General features: G+C 39.9%; 1 protein-coding gene across 10 annotated transcripts in view; it reads left to right on the forward strand.

The window, feature by feature from the left end:
- The first annotated feature begins 3,332 nt into the window (after window positions 1-3,332).
- The window catches only part of LOC127948646 (protocadherin Fat 1), an 85,620-nt gene continuing 75,606 nt past the window's right edge, over window positions 3,333-13,346 (forward strand). For 3 of the 10 annotated variants that reach the window (XR_008152143.1, XR_008152142.1, XM_052545230.1), the window contains exons 1-2: window positions 3,382-3,619; window positions 6,742-10,025. Coding sequence is in view for 8 of the 10 variants with exons in the window: in XM_052545230.1 (XP_052401190.1) it covers window positions 6,767-10,025 (3,259 nt within the window). In the remaining 2 variants the exon portion in view is untranslated. Of the gene's footprint in view, window positions 3,620-4,985; window positions 5,127-6,741; window positions 10,026-13,346 lie in introns of those variants that run through there. The other 7 variants (XM_052545231.1, XM_052545227.1, XM_052545226.1 and 4 more) reach the window with 4 other exon arrangements.

The raw sequence follows: 13,346 nt of genomic DNA on the forward strand, positions 1-13,346 counted from the left end.
TTGTACCATTAAAACTGCAATTACAGTTTGCACAATTCTTTTCTTTTAAACCATATGCACTTTCCCTGACTATTTTCTTCCTGTGGTGTAATATTATGTTTTCACTTTTCATCAGAAATGCTTTCATGCTTACATAAATAATTGTACGTTGACAAGCTGCTGTTACATTAAATGAAACTCAACTCATAGCTGTTTAGTTTACACCCAGCTGTGTGGAAAATACGTGACACTTATTTTTTAAAAACAAACCAGCCTATTCAGATCATAGACACCATTCCTGTCATAAACAGCAAGACAAAAATCACAATATTTCTGAGACATTCATACAGGAAAACATGTCATTTTTGAATATGTCAATTACAATCATAATTACAGTGTGTCCGCTGTGGAAAAAGACTTGCAGTGCTGTGAAAACTATTGAGAAAGAGTTGATGTTACAAGGTATTACATCAGTTTTGGAAAGGACGCTCACTCACAAGATCTTTTAAATCAAATGATAGAGATTAGAGTAAACATCTCTTTGGTCTGTTTTATAGCTCCTAAAATGATCCTTGTATCTTAATCCCATACCTTGATAATCTGACCTAGATATTCGGAATGACGTCTGTTGTAGAGCTCAACTAGACATTCAGTCCTCATAATGTGAGCATGCATTCTGTGTTGTCTTTGAGGTTGTATCCATGTGTAATTCTCTCTGCAGCATTTATATATTTTGACATGGTCTATTGTCTCACTTTTCTTGCAGTACATCCTAAAAGCCTCTCGCACCATTACCCCCTCTCCGCCGACAGGGTGCTGATGCTCCAAACCAGGACCTGCACACCATGAGTGGCCTGAAGGATGGGATAATGTCCTCAAGTAAATGTTTCAGAAAAGCAGGAACTCAAAACAAAGGTAGATCGCTTCGGTTATAACCAACTAAACAGTCAACACTGCAAGTGCCTGACGTGGCACAATTAGTCATGGGACTAAGCTATTCCAGACACTTGAGTTTGTCTCTCTATCCTAAAACAGTTTGCAAATGTTTATTTATATATTTCATAGTCTATTGATTTTCTTATTCAACATGCTCTTCAAAACTGATATTATTAACAATGGAGTAAATAGTGTGACATAGTAGTGAGCAACATTTATGAGTGAAATAAAAATGCTAAATGTCAATCAGTTGGATCATGATGCATTCTATATTAGAATATAGGCAGACTATATGTGAAATTACAGAAAGAATGTGTAGATTAAAATATTGTCATTTAAGTATTGATCCACACATGCATCATATGAGCTTTTGCCGGACTATAGCTCTGAAGTCCAATGTAAGACAATTTAGTACTTGTACCACTGCGAGAACTAGCACAAGTAGCTAAAAATGCTTATAATATTGAGTGAGAAAGAGCTCTCTATTGCTGTAAAAATAAATAAATAAATAAATAAAACATCTTTAACCCTCTGAAAAGTGCCATGCTCAGGATGGCAAAACAGCAAATAAAACCAAGTGTAGTAAAAATCATCCATAATCTTCAAGGGTGTATTTAGTGAATAGATATCAAGTATGGGGTGTGGTACTGCAGTGGCAATTATACTGAGACTTTTAGCTTGAAGGATTTATGAAGCTGGCAGTCATTTTTATCTATGTGACTTTTGTGTCACATAAGTGTAACTGCATGTGTCCACTTGTATTTTAAGAGCAACTTCAATTAAAGATTTCTGTTTGTATGTTTTTTTTTTAAATATATAAATCGTTTAGATTACATTTAGTGATCAAATATTGCTGTGATCAAAATCTTTTTGGAATAAAGACACTGATATGAAGAAATTGGTAGAAAGTATGTGTCATACTCAATATCTTTAAAGGGATAGTCCAACTGAAAAAGACATTTCTGTCATTATTTACTCATCATCGTGTCATTAAAAACCTTGCAACCCTTCCATTCATTAATCGTTACTGAAGCGCAGGCCCCCTATCAAAAAAAAAGTGTCAACATAATTAAATCTTTTATATTCCCCATATTTTGAAAGTCAAAGCTCAAAACACACCAGATAGCTAAAATATGGTTCTCAGGTTGTTATATTGTAATCTCAGTTGGCATACAAGGATTTATCAGAAATATACAGAGGCACAATGATTTATTATTATATTATATTATTTATTTATTTATTAATTAATTTTTTACTAGGGCACCTTAGAAGGGAAACAAGTCCAATAGAATTTACAAATGGCCATGTCCATTTTTATGGGAAGAATAAGTTGGATACAATGGAAGTCAATAGAAACTGTTTGGTTACAAACATTCTTCAAAATATATTATTTTGTGTTCAACAGAAAGAAAGTCATACAGGTAAGGAACAATATAAGGATGGGTTTGATGACAGAATTTTCATTATTTATTTTTGGATAGACTAGCCTATCCCTTCGATCATTGCTGATGGTTATTTGATATTGCACTACATAAACCAATTAGTCTATATCTGTCCCAAAAGCTGAAATGAAAAATCCGCAGAAATCTAAAAGCCCTTCATGACCACTAATATGAAATGTCAAGTTAAAAAAATTGCTGAGACTTCCAGTAGCGTTTATTCTGTGCGCATACACACTTGGATGCATCTTCTCCATGCCGACTGTTCTCTCTCAGGGCCAGCACTCAACAAACTCCAGACCAGCAACTGAATGTCTCAGTGCTGGCACCTTCAAAAGCACCAGCCGGCTCTCTCACGTCACCTGATTGGAATCCAATTAAACCTTTATGGGGGGATCAGAGTGATGCAGTGTCTGCATGAGTGTGTAAAGAGGCACAAAGTTGGGGGTGACTGAATGATTTTGCATCTTGATAAATGGTCAGGGAAGGAGTGGGGCAACAAACACACACACACACACACACACACACACACACACACACACAAACACACACACACAAGGGACCTGATGTATCTCATTCACAGAGTCCCCAGGGCAAATGTTTTATGAGTCCAAACTTAATGAACATCAGGTGTTCTTATTTAAGCAGCATTCCACGTTTCGGCTATAATAAAGCTTCAAACACAAAGGTCAATAAATTAACTTTATACAATCAAGATGTTTACAATTCTGAGATTGGGCAGAAAACTAAACTATTAAACTGAATAAAAAGTCTAACTGTGGGGCAGGATGCTCTACTTCATTGATCCTAATGTAATGGATCGCCACTGACAGCTGGAGTCTAAAGTTACAAAGTTCCATTATGCTGATAATTCGATAAACAGCCTTCAATGTCAGTGCAAAACGTCAAAGCGTAAGGTAGAGGTGAGATCACAGACTCAAATGATCGACTCCCCCGGGAGAGCGGTGACGTCACAGCGGTGGAAAGCCAGCCAGGCATCCCGGAGGATCCGCGCGCCTCCTCTACTGCTTGAGCGCACGAGCGCTTAGTGAGTGTTGTGGATAGTCTCTGCCGCGTGGAATCCTGCTCACGAGGATTTTTGGATACGTAAGGAAATGTAGGAGCTACTACACCGTGAGCCGGATTTATTACGAGTTTTGACTTAATCTCCATGCGAAGATATGCTCACATACTCTTTTTGCCAACCCATCCTGGAGATCATTTAGACGCAACTTTGGAGCGGAGGCTGTTGCCCGCTGAATCTGGTGAGCCTCTTTCACAATAGCTTTTCAACGAATGCAACTACTTTTAGCACAAAATGCATTGTAGAAAAAAGGTAAAACAGCATTACTGCATCTACAACTGTTACTACAACCACTACTCCTTTACTTGTGCTACTTAACCAGCAATAAATATCACTGTTATTAACAACGTCATTATGCATAATAGGCGATTATATGGTCATGCATAGGCAATGGACACAAGCAACTGGATGTAAGCATTAAGAAGTGAGTTGCACAGATTGAGGTTTAGAGCACACAGCCTCGTGGATCGCTCGCCCTCTGGCACAGCAGTGAGACAGCGCCATCATTCGCGAGCAACAGAGTGCATGTGTGTGCTTGGGGCCACGCTTTAAAAAAGATTTTCCGTCTGGCGATACAACTTTTCCCCGGTTTCCATGTGGTATGAAACATTGCTTTAGAATTGTTTTTATTTTTATTTTTTTTTATTTATTAAATAATTACACCTCAACATGTAAAGAATGTATGGAGTATACCAGCACGGAAAGTGATACGATTCGCAACACAACAGCGAATATTAGCAATAACCAACTTCTTAATTAAGCAAATATTGTCTGACGTTCTGAAATAAATAAAGACATTGTGAACCAATAATAGAATAAGAAAAATGACAAGAAGTAGCAGAAAAAAAGACAATAGAACTAGGATTTCTTGATTTTAGTTTTTCAGGGTTCTTATAGCAATAGGCTTAATAATCAAGAAAATGGTAATTAAATGTTACTTTGATTTGAATAAGATATAGCATATGAGTTATTCGATTAAAAATTATGCTGACATGGTTTTCTCTTTTTTGTGTTTGGTACCGTCTGCAATTACACTGGACGATCGAATCTATAAATGTGAGGTTTTGACACATATTCACCTTTTATAATTATTAATAATTAATAATGGCGAAGTTTGAATGAGTTGTGTGTAGCTGTTTATTTGCGAATGACTTTAACAGAGTAGGCTACCCAGTCGCGTGAGTCGAAAAAAAAAAAAAAAACACTGCCATTGATGTATCTTTTTAATTTTTCTGTTGACTTGGTATGCTACCGAGATACCGTTGTTACTTTGATATCCTTATTGATAGGTCATGTATATGTACCTTGCGTGTAGGACTTTATCATCATGAGGATCTCAAATGCTAAAAGATATGGAGATAATTTATCTGCTTTGTTTTAAAAACGCGTGATTCAGCATATTTCTTCATTAGAGACACAGGTTTGGCACATAAAATATAACATCAAAGACTTCTCCCGTCCTACTGTGAGGGGAGAGCGACGGCCGTTTCATCTTCATGCCAATAGGAAGTAGATCCGTGCGCTGGGCAAGGAGCGCGGAGAGATACTAAGAGCGCTTTGTGTGTGTATGCGGATCTGATAGTTCAGTGAGCAGAGAGAGCGACTGAGAGTGTCGGTACCATGCAGAGATTCGGAACTTATAAACTTCATGAAAAGCCGCCAAACAAAGGACGTTAGGACTGAAATAGGTATGTAAGATTTCGAAAGTCTTAAAATTGCGCGAGGGCTTTTTGGACTTGTTCTAGTTTTTGGATATTTCAGAAATGCGTAAAAGTTTCAAGTCAGCTCGCGGTGTTAAGTTGCTGTTGGGAGTCCTTCACTGCTGTCCGTAGTGGAAATAGGGCAGCTTTGAAGTTGACCGTAGCTTGGCAAAGCTGTTGGAATATTCAGTGTGTTCAGTTGCAGTTGAATTATTTAAGATAAGCGGTCTAGAGTGGTCAGCTAATTGTTTTCAAATGGGAACAGTTCATACATCTGGCCAACGCATGTAGGCATCAGTGTGGCGACGTGAAATGAATAGGAACTGACGGACTGGGGGATGGGGATACACTTTAACAACGGAGCAGAAGCCCGTCTTTTGTTACTTTGGTATTTTGTTTCCATTCCATAGGCTAACTTGCCGTATATCTAGGAGAGTTAACACTGAGGTTCTTGTGATGTAAACAATTCATTTAGTAGGTTGTTTAGTATGGTCCTTTGGTGTCGCTGATAAAATTCAGTCATATTTATTTCATTTCTTAACTAAACGTCATTTTAACGACTGTGAGCGTATTGCTGTTTTTTATATGCTGGAGGGCACGAATAGTCGCGAGGAGATTTGGAAATCTCGAGCACGCTCTCGCGGAGTGTGAAGTCCTCTGTTGTAAAAAGCTTTGCACACAAACCCGCTTATTAAATGTTAAATGTTGTATGTTAGGAATTTAAACATTATTGCGTCGTCTTTCGTCGTCAAGCCAGAAGAAAACGTGCGTATTTTAGCAAATGCGAATCGATAAAACGAACGCTGAAAGTTTTCTAGAGATTTGTATAACATGGTTAGCCATGCAAATTGCACGTTCCTGATATGCAGCATAGCAGAAGATAGGATAAACAATATTACGAATGCTACGAACCACTATATTATGCCTGATGCATTTATTACCACTAATACATATGATTAAATAGGTAATAAGCATTTATTTATAATGTTTCAGGGAGTTCTGATAAATAATGCAGGTAAAAGCAGAGATAAAAATATTTTTTTGCGATTGATAAGCTTTTCATATTCATTGACTTACTTGTTAATGTTTTTCTACTTATGTTATGAACACTATTGAATACATAGCTCTGTACACATTGTATTGTTCTTTGCTGAATAAGTTGTATCACAGGATGGGAGGCTGTGAGAATAATGTATAATTTATTCAGGAGGCAGTGTAATGTGATTTGATGTGTATACACAAAAGGCACTTCCATCCTCACAGTGTTCACAACAATTCATCATTTGGCCTATCTGCTGTCATGGTGTCTATGGTGAAGTTGGAAATATAGACAAATAGTCAGCGGCTGTGTCTGTGGATGCAGATGCACTAATCATATTTGTTTTGAGTGATGATATGCCTTAAACGGATATTTAAAAGTTGTCTGTCAGTTTCTTATCTGCTTCCACCCATGAATACCTTCTTAATGATAATATAAGTAGTGCTAGATACAAAGTTGTCTAATGAATGATTCAGATCATTTAAATGTGTCCCAAATGTGCTAAATCTATTAAAAGTGGAGCAGTGTTATCTTAACTTTTTCTCTCTTTTTTTTTCTCTGCAGTTTCGGTGAGGAGTGTGCTGCAATCATGCAGAACCACGTGACTTCACTGCTGGTGGTTCTGCTGCTCCTGTGCAGCTGCATTGGGATCCAAAGCCTCGACACTGCCCCCGTCCCTCTGTTTACCCAGTCTGTTTACAATGCTACCATTTATGAGAACTCTGCTGCTAAGACCTATGTGGAAAGTCCTGTCAAAATGGGAATCTACATCACAGATCCTACCTGGGAAATACGGTACAAAATCGTGTCGGGAGACAATGAGAACCTGTTCAAAGCTGAGGACTATCAATTGGGAGACTTTAGTTTTTTGCGAATAAGGACCAAAGGAGGTAGCAGTGCCATTCTTAACCGGGAGGTTAGAGACCATTATATTCTCACAGTCAAAGCCATGGAAAAGAATTCAGATGCTGAGGCACGAACACGAGTCAGGATTCAGGTACTGGACACAAATGATCTTCGGCCACTGTTCTCCCCAACCGCTTACAGCATATCTTTACCAGAAAACACAGCTATCCGCACAAGTGTAGCCAAGGTGATGGCGACGGATGCTGATATCGGTACAAACGGAGAGTACTACTACAGCTTCAGAGAATGGACGGACATGTTTTCGGTTCACCCCACAAGTGGTGTAGTTACACTAACCGGAAAGCTGGACTACTCTGAGACAAAGCAGTATGAATTAGAGATTTTAGCAGTGGACCGAGGCATGAAACTGTATGGTAGCAGTGGATTTAGCAGCATGGCTAAGTTAACGGTACGAGTGGAGCAGGCCAATGAGCATGCTCCGGTCATCACTGCTGTAACCCTAGCACACTCAGACACTGACAAGGACCCTACTTATGCTGTTGTGACTGTGGAAGACAGTGACCAAGGTGCTAATGGTGAGATAGCTTCTCTCAGTGTGGTTGCGGGCGACCCTCTTCAGCAGTTTAAAGCCATGCGAACAAGTCCAGGGAGTAAAGAATATAAAATCAAAGCAGTTAAGCAAGTCGACTGGGATAGTCAGCCCTTTGGATACAATCTAACACTGCAAGCCAAAGACAAAGGAAGTCCACCCCAGTTTTCATCCGCAAAGGTCATCCATGTCATGTCCCCCCACTTTAAAACAGGGCCTCCTAAGTTCAGTCAAACTACTTACAGAGTCAATGTGAGTGAATTTGCACCACTGAACACACCTGTTGTAATGGTAACAGCTGTGCCAAAGTATCCTCAACTTAAGTATGCATTTAGACACAAATTGGATAAAAATCATTTTGCCATCAATGCAGATTCAGGCTTGATTACAACAGCTGGGCCCCTTCATGCAGACTCTGTGAACAGATATGAATTAGAAGTTATGACCAGCGACAAAAAAGCATCCGCAAAAGTAATTATCAATGTGATCGACGTGAACAACAACGGCCCAGAGTTCAAACAGACATCTTACAAAGGAAGCATTGATGAAAATATGCCCATAGGTACTAGTGTACTGACAGTGAAGGCCACTGATTTAGACAGTGGGGAAAATGGATATGTCACTTACAGCATTGCCAATGTGAATCCCCAGCCATTTGTCATTGACTACTTCTCTGGTGTCATCAGTAGTTCAGAGATTTTGAATTATGAACTGATGCCAAGGATTTATACCTTGAAAGTGCGGGCGTCAGATTGGGGTGCCCCTTTTCGACGTGAGGTGGAAACTCAGGTTACAGTCACACTTAACAACTTGAACGACAACAAGCCACTTTTTGAGAATGTGGATTGTGACGTAACTGTGCCAAGAGACCATGGTGTTAGTGAGCATATCACAACTGTGTCTGCTATCGATGCTGATGAGTTGCAGTTGGTGAGATACAGAATAAAAGCTGGGAATGACTTGAATTTGTTTGAAATAAATCCAAACTCAGGCGTTCTGTCCTTAAAGCAGACTTTGAGTGAGGGTGAGGCAGCAAAAGTGTCCTATCACAGTTTGCAGATCATAGCCAGTGATGGAGAACATGAAACGCAGCCCATGTTTTTGAACATTACTGTCGTTACGGCGCGTAAACCAGTCCAAGTGAAATGTGTTGATACTGGAGTTGCCAGCATGCTGGCAGAAAAGCTTCTGCAAGGAAGCAAGATCCACAGCCAAAACGAACCCGAAGACCACTTCCAAGACTTTCACTCTGTGAACCGCGCTGCGCCCCAGTTTGCAGAAACTTTTCCCAGTGTGATTGAGGTCAAGGAAGACTTGCCTGTTGGAGCAAGGATTGTCCATCTTAGTGCCACGGATTCTGACAGCAGTTTTAATGGAAAACTGGTTTATGTTGTCTCTGGGGGTGACGTTGAAAGTCGTTTTGTGATTGACATGGACAGCGGATGGCTCAAAGTGTACGCACCTCTTGATAGAGAAACAACTGATCACTATACATTGAACATTACTGTGTATGACCTTGGAATACCCCAGAAGTCATCTTCACGTCTGCTGGATGTAAAGATCCTGGATGCTAACGACATCAGCCCACAGTTTTTACAGGACACATACTCGGTGGACATCAGTGAGAGCACTCTGGTGGGCACAGAGATCATTCAAGTTGAAGCAAAAGATAAAGATCTTGGTGATAATGGTGTGGTCAGATACTCCATATTGGCAGACACAGATCAATTTGCTATTGATATTGAAACAGGGATCGTTACGGTGAAGAAGCCTCTAGACCGTGAAGTGCAATCCAGTTTTATTCTCAAGATAGCAGCTCGCGACCAGGCCACTGGTGAACCTCAACTTGTCTCGACTGTGCTGCTTAAAATCACACTGGAGGATGTAAACGACAACCCTCCCAAATTTATTCCACCGAATTATCAGGTGAGAGTACGTGAGGATCTGCCCATTGGTACTGTTATAATGTGGCTAGAAGCTCACGACCCAGATGTTGGGCCATCTAGCCAGGTACGATACAGCCTCGCTGACAACGGGGATGGGAAATTTGAAGTAGACAAATTGAGTGGTGCCGTACGAATCGTGCAGAATCTGGATTACGAGAAAAAGCAAGTGTACAGTCTCACAGCAAGGGCAAAGGACAAAGGGAAGCCGATATCTTTGTCCTCAAGTTGTCACATTGAGGTGGAGGTTGTGGACGTAAACGAGAATCTCTACAGGCCATTGTTCCCATCATTTGTGGATAAGGGATTTATCAAAGAGGATGTGCCCACTGGAACATCAGTGATGAAAATCACAGCTCAGGATGAGGATAAAGGAAGAGATGGAGAAATCCGTTACTCCATTCGGGATGGCTCGGGTCTGGGGATCTTTACTATTGATGAAGAAACTGGTAAGTTATCTTCCTTTTCCTTTTATCCGTTCATGACCGGGGCGGGCTAGCGGGGGATGTTTTGTCAGGTCATGAATTATTCAAGAAACAAATCTCCTATGCATAAAAGTGGCCAGTGATATGAACAGTGCAAATGTGAAAGGACTGCTGTATTAGAGGTGTTTTTTTGGGTGTACAGAAGGAGGGGTTCATATTATTTTGTGTGGCATCAGTTGGATACTTCAGTTTTGAGAGAGCTGATGAAGAGAATCCTGATTCTTTTCATTTTTGCACCGGAGGAGAGAGAACTGATGGGAGGAACAGATGGAGCAGCTGTCTCTCGGACCTGCTGTAGACATTCCACACTAGTTGCCGTGGTATTAAGAGGATTGCTCCCCACCCCGTACTTCAATGCACACATATTTTTGTACTTGATTCTTTCTCTCTGTCTATTTTTCTTTATAAATAATCAAATCAAGCTCCGGCTATTTCTCATTTATGGATTATTTTGTTATGTAGGCCATAGGGTACTTAACGTCTATGAATATGTGCCGCTGAGAGCCAGGGAATGGTGCTTTTTGAAGCAAACACATTTCAAAAGTCAACATCTGGCCTCATTATCTTTATACAAAGAATGTATTAATACCTCTCCCAGCTGCCCTGACCCCTCAAAGCACCTGTGCCAAAAGCTTAAAATAAGCAGACTGGAATTCTGGAAGTCTTTGACACAGTGCAACTATTGGCCACCCAGTAAAAAATGAAGGCCTCATATACCCAAAGCTCACAAGACTGTGAATATTAAGCGTTTTTCTTGAATTAAAGGGTTACTTAGGGCTGTGATGGTAAATGGACCAACTACCGCTGGTGGCACTTTCAGTTCAGATGTACTGTGTAGACACTCGGCAGACTTGACCTGTTGCGACACAGTGATGTTGCTTCTGGTGTAGACAGGGTTCACTGTTCCACCGCCATGCAAGCGGGTGAATTAACTCTCTTTGAAATAGGAATCGTTCCCACATTTCTTGTTAACATCTACCATTTATCGCTGTCTCGTTTGTATTTAGCCAGTTTGGAGAAAGCCTCACGAAACCTGACAAGCCAGGTGTTTGCGATCACGGGAAATTGAAGACACTTGAACAAACGCAGAAGAGTGACTTGAAAGGAGATGGCTCCAGATCGCCAATGTATTATTTGGTTTCCCAACAAGGCCCATCGTCCAACACAAAATTAATTTGCTGAAAGCAGAATAAACTGTATTTTCCTGCGCTCAAACCTGCCAATCTAAAGAAAACACTGTGTAATTTGCAACTATTACTGTTATTACACTTGCATACAAAACTTTGTATTATGCTTGTTATAGAGTGCATGACCTGCACTACTGCTGGTGGCAACCGACCACCACGGGCGGTGACCATCACAGCCCTAGGGTTACTCCACCCCAAAATGTACATTTTGTCATTAATTAATTACCCTTATGTTCTTCCAAACCCGTAATTCCTCCGTTCATCTTTGGAACACAAATTAAATATATTTTTGATGCATGCTGAGAGCTCCCTGACTCTCCCATAGACAGCAACATAAGTAGCACGATCAACAACCAGAAACGTAGCAACGAGATCTGTAAAATAAACCATGTGACATCAGAGGATCAACCGTAATTTTACAAATCTAAAATAATACTTTTTATATGCAAAGAAAATAAAAATATCAACTTCATTCAAAAATATGTCTCCTCCGAGTCAACGTAGCGCACTCTGTTTGCGTTCAGTGGATACTCTCCAAAATGGCGCTACGTTGACGTAACAGCAGCTCTCTTTGGAATGGAAAGATTAGAAGAGGGATGGGTAGGATGTGTTCAGGTTTGAGGTCACTACATGTGGGACGAATATCTCATTTTAAGGAAGGAGTCATTCTTTAAAGCAAGGCTAGAGGATAGTTATAAAGACCCATTTGTTGTTTTGCACTAAATAGGTATTTCAAGATTGTGGGGTCACCATTGGCCATGGGTGTACCTTTAGTCATGTTTTATGAGAATGAGCACCAAAAGAAAGCCTGAGATACATCTGTGCCATATTTGTTGCTTTGCACTATATTTACAATGTGTTTGTGTTGTCTGCAAATTTTATTCTCTACTTTTGCAGACTCCACAGGGGGGCAAGGAATGTGCAAATTAAATGTTTTCTGTTGTTCATTTCGCCTCAGCCCTACATGTTTGACTCCAGTAGTTCCGTCTTGTAGGAATATGAGGCTTCCGTCATATATCCCGTCTTCCCATAGATGTATTTTTGTTTGTCTGAGCGGAGCAAAATCTTCCCTCAAAAACCTCAGTTCTGAGAAACACAGTATGAATTAAACTATTACTGACACAATAAAACTCAAACACGATCCGATTAGTGATTTAAAATAGAACGGTTACTTGAGGTTGTGTGTCTTTTTTGGTGTGATTTGGTCTGCTTTTCCATCTCAGCAGTAAATAGCAAAGCTAGAACTCGGTCTGTAGAACCTCCTGCAGTGTTTACATGTGTGATTCTCACAAACATGTCAAGAGCAAAGGGCTATAATGGGCTCTGGTGAGTCCTTAATGCTCAAGTCAGGGACATTCTGCCATGTGTGTGTTTGTAAAGATGACACACACACACAAGCACAGATGCACAATTCATTGTGGTATGCGCTCAATTGATTGGTGTCACCAGAGCTGCTCAAAGAACCTTGTGCCTTTCTACCAAATTCTACCAAATCAACCAAAACATAAATAAACCAATCCATAAATATATTTTTACCTTGAAATGAAAGTCTGGTTTTGCTATTTTTAATGGGATCAATCAAAAACTTCTTTCAGGAAGCAGCTTATTAAAGGTGGTGCAAAGGAGCTCAAATTTTGAGCAGCTCTTAAATTCTGAGCATTGTATGCTCAATTAGGTTTAACCTTTCATTTTAATCCTAACACCTCCTGCTAAAGCACATTTTAAAGGAACACATCTTCCATGCAGTTTTCTCATTTGCGTTCTGAGAATTGTACAGTTCTGTTTTATATTATTAATTTGCTCCGTAACGAAAGCAGCTCAGATTGTTTGCCCAGCTGACCATGCAAGATGTGATATAGCAATTTACACCTCTTGCGAAAGTTTGCAGGGGTCACCTACATTGAGATGCCGAGTAGCCACATTTTTCAGATCATTAAATTTAAGAAAATGCCTCTGTACTTGATAAACAGTAGCCCGCATTGAATTTATTTCAGTATTATTATTATAACCTGTAATATCTGTATCTGTGCAGTTCCTTGTCATTAATACAGTTTACAAAAGGTAATGGGGGAGCAATCAGTTTCTCATCTGCTGTAAA

The sequence above is a fragment of the Carassius gibelio genome, chromosome B1, assembly GCF_023724105.1.
Source record: "Carassius gibelio isolate Cgi1373 ecotype wild population from Czech Republic chromosome B1, carGib1.2-hapl.c, whole genome shotgun sequence".
NCBI classification, from domain to species: domain Eukaryota; kingdom Metazoa; phylum Chordata; class Actinopteri; order Cypriniformes; family Cyprinidae; genus Carassius; species Carassius gibelio.